The sequence below is a fragment of the Lissotriton vulgaris genome, chromosome 9, assembly GCF_964263255.1.
Source record: "Lissotriton vulgaris chromosome 9, aLisVul1.2, whole genome shotgun sequence".
NCBI lineage: Eukaryota > Metazoa > Chordata > Amphibia > Caudata > Salamandridae > Lissotriton > Lissotriton vulgaris.
Window position 1 is genome coordinate 224,624,924 of NC_141697.1, and position 18,854 is coordinate 224,643,777.

Here is an 18,854-nt window from a genome sequence, read left to right on the forward strand (position 1 = left end):
TCTAAGCTAGCTACACTGTAAGCAAAGAGGCTGGGTAGGACATGGGAAACCCGGTTTCACATTTGCTGGAGTCATAACGGTTGTAGACTACCCTCACAGCCTCTGTTGCCTTGTGGGTCTTTTAACTGGAAACTCCTACAATTGTATAAGAGCTCTGTGTGGAGCAGGTCGTGTGCAGTCAGCAGTCCTTCTGTAACAGTTAATCAGTTACAAATGGAAGCACAGAAGTAAAGGAGAATGAGAGGCAAAGGTTGGAATCTCTTCAATTTATACTAGAGTACTTCAAATCAGAGCACTTACTATTCCCTCCCTCCTTACTTCCCTCTATTAGTCTTTGTCTACCTCCCCTGTTCCTTTCCTGCCCCCTCCCCCAAAGTTTCTCTCCCCTTGCCTGTTCTTCTTTCTAATGTTTATACTACGCTTTGGTAACTCATGGAACTACGTTACTTGCAACTGATGTAACTTTGTAACTATGTTCTGAAACAATGCTCTTTCTCATGTAAAGTGCTCCGATACCTCCGGGTCTAGCAAGCGCTGTATAAAACTTTTCAAATAAATGAATACTATCAGTTTGTGCCTGCTGAAGAGACTAGCATTTTCAATCACGTTCAAAATAAGTGAGAAAAGTATTTATTGTTCCTTTCGTATTATTGCCTTGTCTGGGTACTTACACTGTGGTTTTCATTGGCACCATTTCTATTTGAGTCATTTAATAAACTGCTTTCCATAGACAACTGTCCATCTGTAAATAGAGAGAGAAAAAGAGACTATTTAAATGCACCCATCTGTGTTTAAAATGAGCTCATGTATATAAATACACAGTAAAAGCCATGCACCAGCCAATATGTTGCCAGCTTTAAATAGCTAACTGAATGCAGCACTTTAAGGTCATAGGACATAACGTGACCAGAACAGCTTTCCCAATTAAGTTTAAAAATCAATAATTTTTCATATCAAGCATAAAATTCCCAGCTGAGATTATGGATGCACTACAGTTAACAAAAAGACCTAAAACTCAAAAAAGAATCTGATCAATAACCAATGTAAGGTTGTTTTGATCACTGAAAAGAGAAATAACTTACCTGAAGATAAAAATGTTTTTGATCAATCCTCTGCACGCAGAGAGGTACAACAGAACCCAAAACCTCAATGGAGGAATCCACGGTGGCTCAACTTGCACCCCTACTGTTTTTAAGAACCCCCAAAAGGCGTGGCTATCAAATCTCCATTACTTTCAAGTTTATTGCAGCTCCTCTTGAACGATGAGGCTGCGACTTTGCTGCGGACTGCCTGTCCCCCCCTGGACCTGCTGGCTATGCCAGCCTTCTCTTCTTAACCTTCGGACTCGGACCTCCGCACTCCCCGCCATTTTCTATATATGACGTGCCTCTTCTACTAACTTTTTCTTCCGCCATTTTAGTGATCTCTCACTGTCCTTTTGACTTTCCTACTGTCTCTCTTATTGCCTCTGATCAGTATAGGCCTAGAGTATATCCATTTGTATCTCCTCCTCGTGTGATTCTATCTCTTGTACATTTGCAATTTTTCTTTTCTTTTCTATTTGCACCTTTTTTGTAACGCGTGTAATCCTAAGTCAGCTGAAATCCCAGGAGCCTAGTCCCGACAGCTCGACGACTTTCGGAGGGCTGGATGAGGTCCCCCGCTACACGGTGGAGGAGGGCACTGGACATTGAATGCTGTCTTATGTAAAGCGCTCTGACAACCTAATCGGTTCAAGATCCTCAAATGTGCAACGTAACTGTTTCTATGTAAACTGTCCTTCTGACTTTCCTACTGTCTCTCTTATTGCCTCTGACCAGTATAGGCCTAGAGTATATCCATTTGTATCTCCTCCTCGTGTGATTCTATCTCTTGTACATTTGCAATTTTTTTCTTTTCTATTTGCACCTTTTTGTAACGCGTGTAATCCTAAGTCAGCTGAAATTCCAGGAGCCTAGTCCCGACAGCTCGACGACTTTCGGAGGGCTGGATGAGGTCCCCCGCTACACGGCGGAGGAGGGCACTGGACATTGAATGCTGTCTTATGTAAAGCGCTCTGACAACCTAATCGGTTCAAGATCCTCAAATGTGCAACGTAACTGATTCTATGTAAACTGCTGTGAGAACATGTAACGGAACTGGTGCTATGTAAAGCGCTCTGATAACCTATCGGTTCAAGTTCGCGCTATAGAAAACTCTGAAAATAAATAAAATAAAGAAACAAAACCATCCAGAACAGAATGGAAGAAACCTTACATGCTATCTCAGCCTGGCTGTATGGGAAATACTCTGGCAGGCTGAGAGCATAGTGGGGTGTTTAAAGGTTTGAAGGATTCTCAGCCCATGCAGCCCTAATAACAGCACGTGGGACTGATGCACGACGTTACACAATGATAGGTATTTACTAGATTTGCTACTGCATAGAAATGCTGCTGTCCAGTAATGTGGCAGGATTTGAAGTATTTGAATATTATAGTTTTCTCTTTAAAACAGAATTTAAAACATACAGCTTTCTAAAACTGGATTGTAAAATGGGGGCACTATCTATCAATTTCTGCCAGTTCACATGTTCCGCCTCCAGTACTGATTGTATTCATGGATCCGAGAGTAGACAAGTTGTACTCTTCTTACAATTTTCACCTCTACTGCGTCAACAACATAATCCACTTTGGAGATGAAAACAAATTACTTACCTGTAACTTCAGTTATCCAGTATTGGTATCTTTCATAGATTCACATGCCTGAATCATTCCCCGTCGTCGAGGCGGGAGTCCCAGTGTGACTCCCACCTCGACGACGGGGAATGATTCAGGCATGTGAATCTATGAAAGATACCCAAATACTGGATAAGAAAACAAGTTACTTACCTGTAACTTCAGTTATCCAGTATTGGTTTCTTTCATAGATTCACATGCCTGAATCATTCCCAGTCGTCGAGGCGGGAGTCCCACTGGGACTCCCGCCTCGACGACGGAGAAGGATTCAGGCATGTGAATCTATGAAAGATACCCCAATACTGGATAAATATATATAATGTTTTTGATATTTTTCACGTTTTACATTTTGGTAACACAGGATGAGAAGTTTGGCGGCGCATCTAATATACCATTAATGTACCAATTGCGGCAGGCAATTTACATTTTGAGCATGCTATATTATTTGCCCATTTAATTTACAGCATTGGGATTTCGTGCTATTTATTTACATGTACTGTGCAACTGAGACAATAGGATATGATCTACCTTCAACAACGCTGATACCCAGCTGCAGGAAGCATGGATCTATATGCTATATAGGGCCCACATTGTGGTTATATTTTTTTATAGTATGTCTTCTAGGTTTATTTATGTTGTAATTGGGAAGGGCTATATATTGTGCTTTTACAAATGGCTCCAACAAGATTGATAAAGGCTTCTAGTAAGCCAAAACGCGTCTCTTAACTTTGGGATTGAGGGTGACCTGAGAGAATAAACAGATGCCAAATCCTGACTACCTCAAGTCCGTGCCTCCTTCCGTGAATGATTCTGTGGGGGCTGGATGGAGTGTGTGTGTATATATATATATATATATCTATACACACACACACACACACACACACACACACACACACACACACACACACACACACACACACTCACACTCACACTCACACTCACACTCACACTCACACTCACACACTCTGAATAATGGAAATAAAAAGAGCACTTCCTACAACTGTCATTGTATCCTGCCTATGATTAAGATACTGTTGCATCAAAACACGTAAGGCAATGAAGATGTTTTGCTGCACAGCAAGGGAAACGGAGAATGACAGCCAGATGGCAGGAACCCAGCCGAGTGCCCTCCTAAGCTCTAGGGCAATTGGATAACAAAAGTATTCACAGTGGCCCCGTCGTAGAGGGGCTGAGGAGAGAAACCCTTCTCACCGAACAGCGCAGGGAGCTCTCTTTAATGGATTTTCCTCATTGTGCCAAAGCCTACAAAGTTGACAAGCTGATAAAGTTATTAAATGTTGCAGGACCCTACGAAGGGAACAATTAATGCTCATAAAGAACTACATGTCCCATCATGCACAAGAAATGAACTGAGTTAAGCCCACTTTGGGCAGGTTATCAATTTGAATAATGGAAACAAAAAGAGCACTTCCTACAACTGTCATTATATCATGCCTATGATTAAGATGCTGTTGCATCGAGACGCGCAAGGCAAGGAAGACGTTTTGTTGCACAACGAGGGAAACGGAAAATGACAGCCAGATGGCAGGAACCCAGCCGAGTGCCCTCCTAAGCTCTAGGATATATATATATATATATATATATATATATATATATATATATATTTATATTTTCACTGAAAAATGCATAGGTTTCATATAGTTAGGAATTAGCATTTAAAAAACAGATATTCACTGAAAAAAACATAAGTTTCACACATGTTATAGTTAGCTGGACATTTCACTCATACTAAACCATTGAAATTCCACCGTTATAGTTAGTTCAGCCACCTATAACTTGTGCGCCCGCAATGCACTGGTGATGACGTCACATATTACATCACTGATGACATCTCAAATGACATCACTGATGACATCATCCAGTGAATGTGTGTCTTTCTGAAAAATAAATATTTTTTTTATATATGTATATCTAAAGGTCGATGGAAGAATAAATGGGTAAATAAGTGTCTAAATGGATGTTTTTTTGGTAAAATTGATTGTATTACTGACTTATTAAGTGTATCTTAGTGAATACACGTATTAGCGAGTAATGTTTAAATATGTAAATATCTGTATCAGTGTCTCACTTTGTGTATAAGTGGCTGCATGGGTTGGTGAGTAGTTACATGAGTGTCTATATGGGTTATTAGTTGGTTTTTTGAGTATCAGTATGAGTGTCTGTATGGTTTGGTGGGGGGTATTACTTAGCGCACAGATGCATGAATGACTGACTCACTGTATGTGTTTTGAAGACCACATGTGTGCAGGATTGTATGGGTGGATGAGTGTGTGTGTATGGGTGTGTTAGTGAGTGAATGACTGTCTCAATAGTATCTTTATGAGTAACTACATATGTTTTAAACTAGTATATGTGAGTATTGATGTATATAAGTGAGTATATGTGAGAGTGAGAGATTGGAAGAGTTCCTGTATAAATAAGTATGTGTTTCTATAAGTGATTGTTTAAGAGAGTAAGTATGTGTACGTTTCTGTAGAAGTAAGTGTAGTGGTGTGTGTATAGCTGTATATGCAAGTAAATGGATGTTTGATAGTTTATTTGCATGTGTGAGTATGTGTGTGTAACTTTATGGAGAAGTATTGGTGTGTAACAGGATGTATAGGTGTACGAGTACATATGATGAGTGAGTACATGTATGAGTGACTATATAGAACTGTTGGTGAATGAGTGGATGTGTATTTAGATGTTGGAATTACTGAATAGGTTCTTGTAACTGGTGTTGGTATCTCCATTTTTTTGAAAATTTTAGTTTCTATTTTTGAATATGTGTATCAAGGTTATATTACGATGAGAGGAGGTCTGCCACTCTTTCACAACGATGATGTCATCAGTGATGTCACTGACCATGTCATGAGTGATTTAATATGTGACATCAGCAGTGCATTGCGGGCGCACGAGTTATAGTTAGCTGAACTAACTATAACGGGGGAATTTCAATGGTTTTGTATGAGTGAAATGTCCAGCTAACTATAACATGTGTTAAACCTATGGGTTTTCCAGTGAATTTTTAAGGTTTTTTAAATGCTAATTCCTAACTATAACATGGCTGAAACCTATGGTTTTTTCAGTGATTTTCTAAGGTTTTTTGAATGCTAATTCCCAACTATAACGTTGCTGAAACCTATGGTTTTTTCAAAGGTTTTGTAAATGATAATTCTTAACTGTATTAATTGTTATGTTTTATACTGATTTACTACATTATTTTAAAGTATTCACTTTTAGATATTTTATTTTTTAAATTAATTACATATTTTTAATATAAATTGAAAAAAAAATGTTCTTAAAAACATTGAAATTGTAATATTGTTTATTTTATTTTATATATTTTTTTAACCCCTTCCATGCGGCCGCGATTCCCCTGGTGTGCTGTAAACAACACGAACAGGGGCGGGCCGTGACGAACCCCAGCCGTCATCAGCACACGAGCACCGTAGTGCATGACGGCTGGGGTTCGTCATCAGCATGGAAGGGGTTAATTTACATAGCAGGCAATGATATCATATGGAAGGAAATTCAAGTTACTGGTAATTACGGTTAAAATTTCTTTTCAGGATCAGTACTAGGCTGAAAGATGTAGCACTGAGGTCTCTCCTGATAACAGGTGAGTAAATCTGAATTCGTAGTTCGGCTGATATTAGAGGAATATTTTGCTAAATAGTGAAGGAAGGGGCGGGGCCTGAGGTGACTTGTGTGCAAACACGCCCTGTGGCGCGTTTTAAGTTGGGGAATTAATTCCTCTTCAACCCAGAGGTCCCCCAGGGGCCAACTAGCCCATCAGGTACCTCCAGTATGCGTCTGGGAACTGCGTTATTTTTTTTTTTTAAATCGCGGGATGAGTGTAGGGTATGCGTATCTTGCCGATCCACAAAAAAAATGAAGTCCGCGCTTTAATGCGAATTAGCCCGCAGGGGGGCCACATCCCGGGGGCTTTATAAAAATAAAGTGTGGGGGGGTGGGGCCCGGGGCTGGGGGGTCCGTCACTGACCCCACAATTTAAACATGTAGTGCCCCGGGGAGGTGGCGGTCCCCGGGACGTGTGGGGGGCTTGAGCCCCCCACACAGGTTTTTTTTTCTTTAAAGAAGCCCCGGGGGTGGCGGTCCCCGGGGCTGCGGGGGGGCCCTGAACCCCCCCCCCCCGCATTCATCATGTTAAAGCCCCGGGGTGGCGGTCCTCGGGGCTCATTATACATTTAAGTCCCCGGGGCTGCCGTGTGCCCCCCGCTCTAATACATACTTTGCCCCGTGGGTGGCAGTTACCGGGGCAGTGTGGGGGGGGGGGGATTGGGTCCCCCCCCCACACCTTATTTTTATAAATCCCCCGGGATTAGGCCCCCCCCCGGGTGGCGGTTCACAGGGCTCGGGGGGCCTTAGAGGCCCCCCATCATTATACATTTAAGCCCGGGGGCTGGCGGTCCTCGGGGAGCCGTGTGCCCCCGATATAATACATACTTTGCCCAGGGGGTGGCGGTCCCCGGGGCAGTGTGGGGGGAGGGATTGGGCCCCTTCCACACTTTATTTTTATAAAGCCTCCGGGATTTGGCCCCCACCCGGGGGCTAATTAACATTAAAGCGCGGGCTTGTTTTTTTTGGGGGGGGGGGGAGAAGATCGGCAAGATACGCGTACCCTAAGCGCATTCCGCAATTTTAAAAGAAAAAGTACCATTTTTTGGGCCTCGGGCCCTTGTGGGACCCCCTAAGCAGGCCTAGGGGTCAGGGTGTTTCTACCCTGCCCCCTTTTCTTGTTTTTCACGTTTCTTTTTCTGTTTTCTTGCGCCTCGGCTGCCAACACTTCCTGTTTTGGAGTGTTATGTTATGTTAATTAGAGTTTTATTGAGCGCTCAGCTACTCATGCAGAGTGTCCCGGCGCTATCAGACTCACCACAACACAGCCCCCACGGTAAGGAAGAATTTTTGCTGAACAGCCACGTTTTAAGGTCTTTCCTGAAAGACAGTAAATTCTCACTCTTTCTTAGTGACAACGGCAGTGCATTCCAGGCCCGGGGTGCGAGATATTTGAAAGAGCGACTCTCGTGCTTGGGAGGGTACGCGTACCGTACTACGTCCATAGATATATCTATGATTTTACTTTTGATTTTCTCAGGAACTACTGCACAGATTTACACCATTTAACACAAAGCGTAATCTGCGAACCAAACTCTACCCTTTTGCCAAATTTGGTGTAATTCCGTTCAGCAGTTCGGGCTGTAGACGAGCTTAAAGGTCCCTATGGAAAATTGCATGGGGAAACACGTTTTGGGACCCCCCTTTTTTTTCGGCCCCCGCTTCAGGAATCACCCTTCAGGGAAGGAGCGGAGCGGAGCAGGCCATCTTCTTGGAAAATTTCGCGAAGATTCGTCGACCGGCGCCAAAGTTATTCCAGATAGAATATTGCGGATTTCCTATGGAAGCTAAGTCCTTACTATAACTACCTACTGGCGACTTCGATAGACATTAACTCACTGGAGAAATACTTTTCACAGCATTTCAGCGGCAGCGCCCACATGGGTTTCATTTTGGTTCGGACTGCAAATACCGTGATGCAATGCAGAACATGCCCAGGAGGGCGGGAGAACTCGTTGTTTGGGCGGGGCTCCCTTGAATAAATGCAGGTGTTCTGAACCAATGCTGTCGCTTTCTTTCTGTGTTGGGCTCAAGATGAAGGATAACTCCGAAACGCGTCAGCCCACAACCAATGCTTTATGGGAGAACAGTTGCCAGCTGCTGACCTCGCTGGAAGGAAAGATGTCATGAGGGCTTTCTCATTGAAGGGCAACCTTTACTTTTGATATATATATATATATATATATATATATATTACTGGCGATAGCCAGTAGGTATATATAGTTAGGACCTAGTTACCATAAGAAATACCAAACATTCTATTGGGAATAACTTTGGCGCAGATCTGCCTGTAATTTTCCTTAAATTTGCCTCGCTGTGCTCCGCTCCTTCCCTGAAAGTTTCGGAGGGATTCGTCAAGCGGGGGCCGGCCGAGAAAAAAGGGGAGTCGAACGGCTGAACGGAATTACACCAGATTTGGGAAAATGGTAGGGACTGGTATGGAGCAGTGCCTTTTGTATGTTTGGTGTTAATCCCTCAAGTAGTTCTTGAGAAAATTGAATGTGAAATGTAGCCCAATGCAATTTTCCATAGGACCTTTAGACACAGCTACAGCCCGAACGGCTGAATGGAATTACTGCAAACTTGGCAAAATGGTATGCAGAAGTGCCTTTTGTATAGTTGGTGAAAATCCCTCCAGTAATTGTTGAGAAAATCGACTTTTTTCAAATTATATATCTATGGGCGGAACACGGTGTGCGCCAATGCGCGCACCTTACTTGCACTGTCCTTGCACGTGCGCGGACCTTAGCGTGCGCAAGCTGCATGCCGATTGGCTGCGAATGTCTGTCAACACTCCAAAACAGAAATTGTTGGCAGCCATCTTGTGCCTCGGTAGACTGAGGCACAGGAAAGCAGAAAAACAAACGTGTAGAACTCAAAAAGGGGGCATCAGTGATATCACTGACCATGTCATGAATTATGCAATGTGACATCATCAGCAGTGGATTGTGGGTGCGCGAAATATAGTTAGTACAACTAACTATATAGGAGCAATTTCAATGGTTTTTTAAATGCTAATTCCTAACTATATAAGGCCTGAAACCTATGGTTTTTTCAGTGAATATATATATATATATATATATATATCTATCTCCATACCAATATAATAAAGATTGAGCCCAAACCTTCGAGGCGGGTAATCTCAGGAACCACAGCACCATTCACAATACCCAATACAGCGTTGGAAAGGGCAGTTGCAGCAGAAGGACATAGGCTATGCAGACGCCCACCATATACATTTAAAAGGTAAAATAACGTGCTAGCAAAGTAGTCCCTTGTGGGCGTGTCTGCATGGTGCTGTGGGCATGTGCTGGGGGTGTGACAAATGCTGAGGGGGTGTGGTACGTTCCGCCCTTCATGCCATGTCTCATATTGTGTGCTAATCCCACCCTGCTCCCTTTAAATACCCCTGCACCCCATAATCATAACCCACCCTTACTCCTTAAAATACCCCAACACCCTTAAACACTAACCCATCTTAACCCTATAAATATACCCTGTACCCCAAACCTATCCCTAAACCCTAAAAATAACCCTGTACCCCAAAACCCAAACCTAGCCCTGAACCCTAAAATACCCCTGTACCCCAAAACCCAAACCTAGCCCTGAACCCTAAAAATAACCCTGTACCCCAAAACCCAAACCTAGCCCTGAACCCTAAAATACCCGTGCCCCAAAACCCAAACCTAACCCTGAACCCTAAAAATACCCCTGTACCCCAAAACCCAAACCTAGCCCTGAACCCTTAAAATACCCCTGTACCCCAAAACCTAGCCCTGAACCCTAAAAATACCCCTGTACCCCAAAACCCAAACCTAGCCCTGAACCCTAAAAATACCCCTGTACCCCAAACCCAATACCTTTCCCTAAACCCTAAAACTACCCCTGTACCCCATAACCCAAAACTATATCTGAACCCTTAAAATACCCAAACACCCCAAAACATATACCTTCGTACCCCAAAACATATACCCCTATACCCATACTTACCTTATCCAAACATTAAAAAAACACATGCTTTTACCATTCATGCATTTACAACGAATTTCGTTGTAAATGTATGCATAGTAAAAGCATATAAAATGTAATGCCATGCGTTATAATGGCATTGCGGAGTCATGGTACTTTCGTAATGAAAGTATGCGGAGTGATGGTATGCGGAAAGAAAGTTGCGCAATAATGGGTGTTTACCCTCCCCCGGAATGTACATTGGTGGCACGGCGGCCCACATCTCCAGCAACATACTCATATTTTTTCACCACCCATTTGAAAAATGCACAGGTCTCTCTCATTGATGGCCAGCACAGACATACACTTTTATACACACCTCCCGCCACAAGTTCTAGAATTGCGAACTTTAGAGCTGGAGAGCTACCTTCAAATCTCGGCATCAGCTCAACATCCTGTGATTCGAGGCAAATCGCTTTGTCTCCCCGTGCCTACAACAAATGAATGTGTTCTTCTGTAATGTAAATTGTGCTCATGCCATGTTGTCGAGTTTGCGCTATATAATATTGCAAGGAAAGATAAAGTAGGGAAACTCGAGTTCACACACTACTGAACCCGCACTATTAAGTGCATCAGCAGTGCACTGTGAATCGGAGTGTTTCACAGGCCTGTCACAGATACGAAATGCTATCTAAACGAAATCCTACAAAACAATATACTACTGGCCGGCAGCAATTCATACCCGGACAAATATAAATAAATAAAAAAAAAAAAAAAAAAAAAATATATATATATATATATATACATCTCATTCACAAACGGTCCTGTCGCAGAGGGAACAACTTGGCAAGTCTGTGCTGGACTCGGGCCAGGAAGGACCGGGTCCCGTGTTTCAATCTTACACGAAAAAGGAAAGCCAGCACTCCGCTCGTTGGATGCAATGAAGATTTATTCAAACACTGTTACAGCCTACGCGTTTCGAACCAGATGGCCGTGAGAAGGAACCATCTGGTTCGAAACGCGTAGGCTGTAACAGTGTTTGAATAAATCTTCATTGCATCCAACGAGCGGAGTGCTGGCTTTCCCTTTTCGTGCAAGATATATCTATATCTATATATATATATATTCTATCCGGTCTCCTGCACAAGCCATGTAGATGCGAAGGAATCACGAGCCACACCAGCCAGGTAGGGTTCAAGGTATTTTTAATGGGCAAAGAAACAGACGCGTTTCGAGCGCACAGGCTCTTGGTCACATGACCATAGCAGACATATTGTTGCATTAAGTAACATAGGTTTAAAGAAAATGAAAGAAAGACTCAATGTTTCTGTCACATTGAATTCAATCATGTGCTTTGGCGAGTTACATTACATCATGTAAAAACATGTAAATAGGTAATTTACAAAAAGCAAATTTTTATACATTTTTGTATTTATGCAATATATTGTGCAAAGTAATTTATTTTGGTACAAAATTGCGGGTGTAGTACCCAATTCATTTTATAGCTCCAGTTTGTATAGATTGGAGGGGAAAGGCGGGAGAATCATACTTGTGTTTGTCAAATTGGGAAACTAAGGACTGTGAGTGAAAATGGCCTAATAAGGTTTGTGACACCAGGTATGGTAGATGATATCGTGTAGGTTGAGCATAGAGTGATATATATATTCTCTCAATTCTCGGAGCTGGGTGTTTTCTGCAGGTGAACTCCCAATCAATCATCTGGAACTGGGAGGCCCAGTAGAAAGCCTGTGTATATCTTAGTGTAATCTCCACATTGTATGGTGAACTGTGAATGATCTGCAGCGCTAACCTAGCTATACCTCCATCTCACAACAATGTAGGCAATGCTTTGGTTAGTCATGCAAAGGAGTCCAGGGTTACATAGTGGTATTTTGCATCACATACAACAGCTGAATAATCATTTTAAAAATGGCAGCCCTCGGGGGGCGTGGCTTGGCGGGCGAAGATGGCGGTCGCAGCCTTGTAGAGCTCCCGCCGGCCCGGACTTAATCCGATCATTTATCCTGACCCCCGAGCCCGCTACTGGTACCCAGTGCTTGCTTTTGATCGGGTGGGGTCTCCTGCCTACTTTGGTGTGCCGATCCTGCATTTCTACCCTTCCTGTGATCGGAGGGAGGCGGCGACGAAGTGCGGCCTGGTGGCCGGCCGGAGGCCGGGGTCCTCGAGTTTCGCGACGCCTGGCGGTGGTAGCGATCTAGCGTGTGCGGGTGGCATCCGCCGCGCCGGCCTTGGCTCGTCTCATTGACTGCACTCGCCTGAAGGATCGAGACGGTGCCATCGGATCCTACCCATCGGTTCTTTCCCTGTGTGGCCGACGAGCGGAGGCGGCGAGGCGTGGCCCCGCGACAGCCTGGAGGCGGAGGTCCCTGGGCCCCGAGGAGGCCGGTGACGACCCGGCAGACGGCAGTGGCATCGGATCTGCCCATCCTGGCCTGGCCCATTGCTGCGGCGGTCCACCGATCACGGACCCGCAGCTTCTTCAATAGGTACTTTGGACAGCTGCCAGTGGGGACGAGCGGCCTGTCCCACCCGGGTGACGCCGGGACCTCGATTTTCGAGACGCCCGATTACTGTGGCCGGCCCGCATTTCTCTCTGGGGCCTCGTCTGGGCCGTTCCGCTAGAGACTTGTGACGGTGTCCGAAGACACGGAGGTGGTGTCCGCCCTGCCTGGCGTGTGCCATGACCAGGGACAGGGGAGGTGGCCCGCCTAAACATGGCCCTATCGACAAATTCACTGGGCCGAGTGGTGGCGCCGGGGCGGCCGGTGGCAGCGGTGGCCCTGGGCCGGACAATGCAGCTCTACTGGCGGCCATCACCCAGTCCCGAGACACGCTCGATGCCAAGATTGGGGCGGTTGGGGCGGATGTCACGCTCCTGCGCCAAGACCTCCGCAACGCTGTGGAGCGGATTGCTGGGGCTGAGACCCGTATAACAGAGACCGAAGCGGACATTAGTGGCCTCAAGAAGCGACTGGCGGAGGTGGAGAGCGTTCAAAAGACGCTGGCGGCCCGTGTGGAAGATGCAGAAGGGCGCGCGCGGCGCAACAACCTCCGCTTCATCGGTTTTCCTGAACGATGCGAGAAGGACAACATGGAGCGGTTCCTGACCGGGTGGTTGGAGAGCTGGCTCCCCGAAGGGGCACTGTCTACGTGCTTCGTGGTCGAGAGGGCACACAGGGCTCTGACCCAGCGACCACCGGAAGGCGAGCGCCCACGGCCTGTTATCGCTCGGCTGCTGAACTACCATGACCGAGATGTTATCCTCCGGGAGGCAAGGAACAAGGGCTCCCTCGCCTTTGAGAATCACACCATCATGATTTTCCCGGACTACACGAAGATGGTTCAGCAACAGCGGCAATCCTTCATGGACGCTAAGGCTAAACTTAGGGGCCTCAAGATTCAATACTCGCTCCTGTATCCAGCTCGCCTGCGAGTCATATATCAGTCTCGGACCCATTTCTTCGATTCGCCGGAGGAGGTGTTCCGCTGGACAGATGAATCGGTGCGGCTCAGGCCCCATGCCCAGCCGGGGCTGGATCCAGGCAGGTCCCAGGGTTCGTCGCCGGAGCGCACAGATCGCCCGAACAGGAAGGGCCGCCATCGGAGGTCCCGCTCCAAGAAGAGATCAGCCTCTGCCAGCGCGACGCGGCCGGGTGATGCCCGGGACTCGGAGCACTCCGACGCAGGCAGCTGAACATTGCTGGATCTGCACGCACTTTGTAGGTTCCATCCTGAACTGCCCTGCTTTGGCCGGTGAGACTGTTTCATACTGTCCTTGATGTGCCGGTTAATTCCCTTGTGAAGACTTCAGTTGTTGTCATGGGGATGCAGTGGGGCTTGGGGGGTACCACTTGTGGGCCTCAGACCCTCACAGATGTGAGTGTTGTTGGGGGGGGTGTGTGTGTGTCATTGCGGGGTTGTTGGGATCCATTGGTATGGTGGGTCCTGGGTCCTCTGTTTGGGACCCGGGTCTCTCCATGCCGCGACAGATACTTCAATGTTTTCTGAGGTATTGGGGTGGTGGGTGTGGGGCGTGGGGGGGAGTGTTGGAGTTGTACTTGTTGGGGGGGTTCGGGGTCGGGAAGGCAGCGCTGTGTTTGTGGGTTGGGGGGGGGGGTCCACACATGTCTGAGGCTTTGATTTTTGTCGGTTTGTGGGTTGCACCAGGGTGGGAGGGAGGGCCAGGTTTTGGACTGTGTATCGACAATGGCTGATACTGCGCTTATGTCTCCTTCGAAAACCCTGCGGGTGGTGACATGGAATGTGCGGGGTATCCTGGACAAGATCAAGCGTGGGGCTGTGCTGCGATGGGGGAAGAGGGAGATGGTGGATGTACTCATGCTCCAGGAGACTCATATGCTGGGCTCCAAGGCCCTCAGCCTCCAAAGGTTCGGCTATCAACAGGTTTACCATGCTGGCTTTGCGAGGGGTTCACGGGGGGTGGCCATATTGGTACATCGTAGGGTGGCCTATGTTCATGAGAAACAGTGGATTGATCCTCAGGGTAGATTTGTCTTTATTCAAGGCCTGCTGGGCTCCGAGCCGGTGGTTTTTGGAAGTGTTTACGCCCCTCCCCCCCTGCAGTGGGCATTGTCTGAGCGGTTGTTTGCGCTGTGGGACGAAATCCCCGAGGTCCTGACCATGGTGGGGGGTGACTGGAATGAAGTCATGGATGTGAGCCTGGACCGCCGGCGACGAGTGCATGTGGTGCCTGACCCCCCTCCCGCGGCTGCTCCCACCCGGTTGTGTGCGACAGTGCGTAGTCTGGGCTGGATTGATGTGTGGCGGCATTTCCACCCCGCGGAGCGGGCCTACACGTATGTATCGGCGGTGCATGGGTCCTTCTCTAGGCTCGACTATTTGTTTGTACCGGGTGCCTGCCTGAGCCGTGTCAGGGACGCAGCGATACTCCCCAGGGGCCTCTCGGATCATTCCCCTGTCCTGGCCACCGTGACCCTCCCCTCTAAACGGCAGCCATTTCGATGGCGCATGTCCGCCTAGCAGCTACAGCGGCCGGAATACGTGACGCATATACGCCAAGCGATCGATCATTTTTGGCGCGAGAACCTGGTGGGGGGTGTCGATGCCATTGTTGTGTGGGAAGCGCTGAAGCCTACGATACGGGGCATCGATATAGCCTGGTGTGCGGCCGCTCGGCGGGAGCATCGGGAGGCCATTGTGACCGCCGCGGCCCGAGTGGAGGACCTGGAGCAGCGTAGCCGACTCGGGGGCGACGAGGGTGTCGTGCGACGGCTCCTGCAGGCCCAACAGACGTATGCCTCGGTTCTCTACGAGGAGGCCCGACAGGCGTGGCTCGCCACGCGTAGCAGGGTGTACCAGTGGGGCGACAAGTCCTGCACAATGTTACATAGGCTTTGCCAGGCGACCTTCCAACCCCTAGAACTGCCCGGCCTTGCGGCGGATGACGGGTCGGTCATGTCCAACCCGGGTTTACTAGCGGCGAGCTTTGCCCGCTATTACGCGGCACAATATGCTCCCCGAGACCCAGTGGTGGAGAGCGACATAGCCTCATATTTGGATGACCTACTCCCACGGGCGGTCCCGGATGAGACTAGAACGGCCCTGGAGGCCCCACTCACCTCCGAAGAACTTGGAGAGGCCCTTGGCCAGCTGAACACGGGGAAGGTGCCCGGCCCGAGCGGTTATCCTGCCGAATTCTACAAGAAGTTCCACGTTCAACTGGGACCCCATTTCCGCAACGCTCTGGAGGCGGCGAGGTCTCGGGGCGAGCTGCCACCTGACTGGCGCCACGCCGAGATTGTGGTCTTTTTGAAGCCGGGCAGGGCGCCGGATCGGCACGACTCTTACAGGCCGATCTCCCTCCTCAACATTGAGGCCAAGGTTCTGGCGAAAGCCCTTGCGAACCGATTGCTGCCCCACATTGCCGACCTGGTCCACCCTGATCAGGCTGGGTTCATGCCGCGCAGGGCTACCCGGCATAATATCCGGCGGGCACAGGCAGCGATCGACGCTATGGGAGACAGGGATGAACAGGCTGCACTCCTTCTTGCGGACATGGACCGGGCCTTCGACTCGGTGAGTTGGACATATTTGTTCACCTTGCTGGCCCGCCTCAATCTAGGGCCGGTCTTCCTGTCCTACATTCGCCTCCTGTACACCAATGTCACGGCCTCGGTCCGTGTCGCCGGTGCGGTCTCTGGGCGCTTCCGGATCGGCCGTGGTACCCGACAGGGTTGTCCACTTTCCCCCTACTTGTTTGCCCTGGCCATGGAGCCCCTGGCGGCGCGGGTCCGAATGGATGTCCATCTACGTGGCTTCGTCTGGAACGACCACCTAACTGATAGGATTGCACTCTATGCAGACGACGTCCTCCTGTTCCTTACTGATTTGCGGCGCTCGGGTCCCCGAGTCTTGGAGATCATGCATGGGTTTGGCGAGGTCTCGGGGCTTCATCTTAACTTGTCTAAATCAACCCTGTGGGTTCTGCGTGGCGGAGTGGTTGCCGATCCTTGGGCCGCCGACTTGCGCGTGGCGACGGACGGCCTGAAATATCTGGGTGTCTTCCTCTCGACCTCGCGGGCCGTGGCCTGGACACGCAGTGTCTTACCGGTATGGGACCGAGTCCAAACCGATGTCAAAACATGGTCCAGGATGCCCCTTACAATCTATGGGAGGTCGGCCATCTTTAAGATGGTGGCGCTGCCAAGGCTGCTGTACCAACTCCAGAACTTCCCACACCCTATTGGCATGGAGTGGTTCCGTCAGGTGAACTCTGTGCTGGGCCGCTTCCTGTGGGATGGCGGAGCTGCCAGGGTGGCCCTGAGAACGTGCTTTCTGTCCACGTACTGTGGGGGCTTGGCCACGTCCGACCTTCTTTCCTACTATCAGGCGTCGCACCTCCTTGTCCTCAATGACTGGTGGTATGGTGATAGGAGTGATCCGGCCTATGCCCTAGAGCAGGGGTACTCATAGTACGGCCCGCGGGCCGCCAGCGGCCCGGCAAGCCTTCCTTGGCGGCCCGCGGACCTTGCAAACATGTACCATTCAAAAAAAAAAAATGTTATCAAGAGTGTCAGTAAACGACGCCGGTTGTAGCAGCCTGGACTCGAGAGGCTCTGCTCTCTGGGGGCCGGGAGATTCGAGCCATAGAGTGAAGCTGCAGGGGCCTCAGAAGAGGTGAAACAGAACAAAGCCTCATTACCACGTTAATGGTCTTTCAAAGACCTGTGAAGTGCTCCGATGGTAAAATGATGCGAGCCCCTGCTGAATGAAACAGCCTGAATACAGAAACTGGAAGCAGCGGACAAAATAACGTGTATGCACTGAAAGTAATAATATTCTTAATTTGCAAATAGTAACCGTTTCCTGTATGAAATGAAATAGTCCACCTTCAAACGCGTCATCTTTCTGCACTGCTGCCATAAATATTTCAATGCACGTTTCGGGCTAGCGCTGCACAAAGGCAAATGTTGGCACTTTTGTTCTGAAATGTTGAGCTGACTGTAGGGTTGGCTTTTTTAGACGGACTGTCAGAGTTGCTTATTCAACCATCCTACAGATTATTTTCTATCATTGCTCACCTTTCAAATGTGATAATGAAATGTCTGCCTGTGGCAGGCCACGTAATTAATTGATTATGTCCCTGGGAGAACTCCAAAGACAGGCAAACTCAAGAATCGTCACCTTTTTCGGGAATAGGAAAGGGCTGAATAGCATTTGAAAGCTTAACGAACAGGGCGAAGAGATGAGAAAATGTCTCCACATAAGGTGCTACTAAGGATTCGCCCAAAATTGCATCAAGTGAGGTAGTCAGGGATTAGAAAGATATAGCGAGTTTTATAGTATGTTTAGATGTGTGATAATCACGGGGTGCTATATGAAGAATGCTATGCACATGAATCTGCCTTAATAGACTTGTCTTCTATGCTCACTCACAAGACATTAATCACCGAAGACGATTTCATTGAAAACCTTCAATTATCTTGCTTCAAGGTCACCCAAGATAGAAGAAAATTAGGAGATCGAATAGAACAAACAATTATACGATTGGGAAATGGACAGATGTAGGAAATTGGGTTGTTGGTTGAGGGGAGGGAAAGTCAGGGTAGGGCGAGGGAGGGAGAGTCAGGGGAGGGCGAGGGAGAGAGAGTGAGGGTCAGGGAGGGAGAGGGAGGGAAAGCGTCAGGGGAGTGCGAGGGAGGGAGAGAGAGAGAGAGACAGGGTAGGGCGAGGGAGGGAGAGTCAGGGGAGGGAGGGAGGCAGAAGGAGGGAGGGAGGCAGAAGGAGGGAGGGAGGCAGAATGAGGGAGGGAGACAGAGGGAGGGAGGAAGACAGAGGGAGTGAGGGAGACAAAGAGAGAGTGAGGGAGACAGAGCAGGTCAGTGGAGGGAGAAAGAGAGAGGGAGAGTCAGGGGAGGGAGGCAGAGGAGGGAGGGAGAGAAGGAGGGAGGAGACAGAGAAGGAGGGAGACAGAGAGGGAGGGAGACAGAGAGAGAGAGGGAGGAGACAGAGAGAGAGTGAGGGAGACAGAGAGAGTCAGTGGAGAGA

The 18,854-nt window shown here is 48.1% G+C and overlaps 1 protein-coding gene across 6 annotated transcripts in view; it reads right to left on the bottom strand.

Moving 5' to 3' along the window:
• MIA2 (MIA SH3 domain ER export factor 2) overlaps positions 1–18,854 on the bottom strand; it is a 702,601-nt gene that overhangs the window by 38,697 nt on the left and 645,050 nt on the right. For all 6 annotated transcript variants that reach the window (XM_086937351.1, XM_086937350.1, XM_086937349.1 and 3 more), the window contains exon 27: positions 672–742. In XM_086937351.1, the coding sequence (XP_086793477.1) occupies positions 672–742 (71 nt within the window). The remainder of the gene's footprint in view (positions 1–671; positions 743–18,854) is intronic.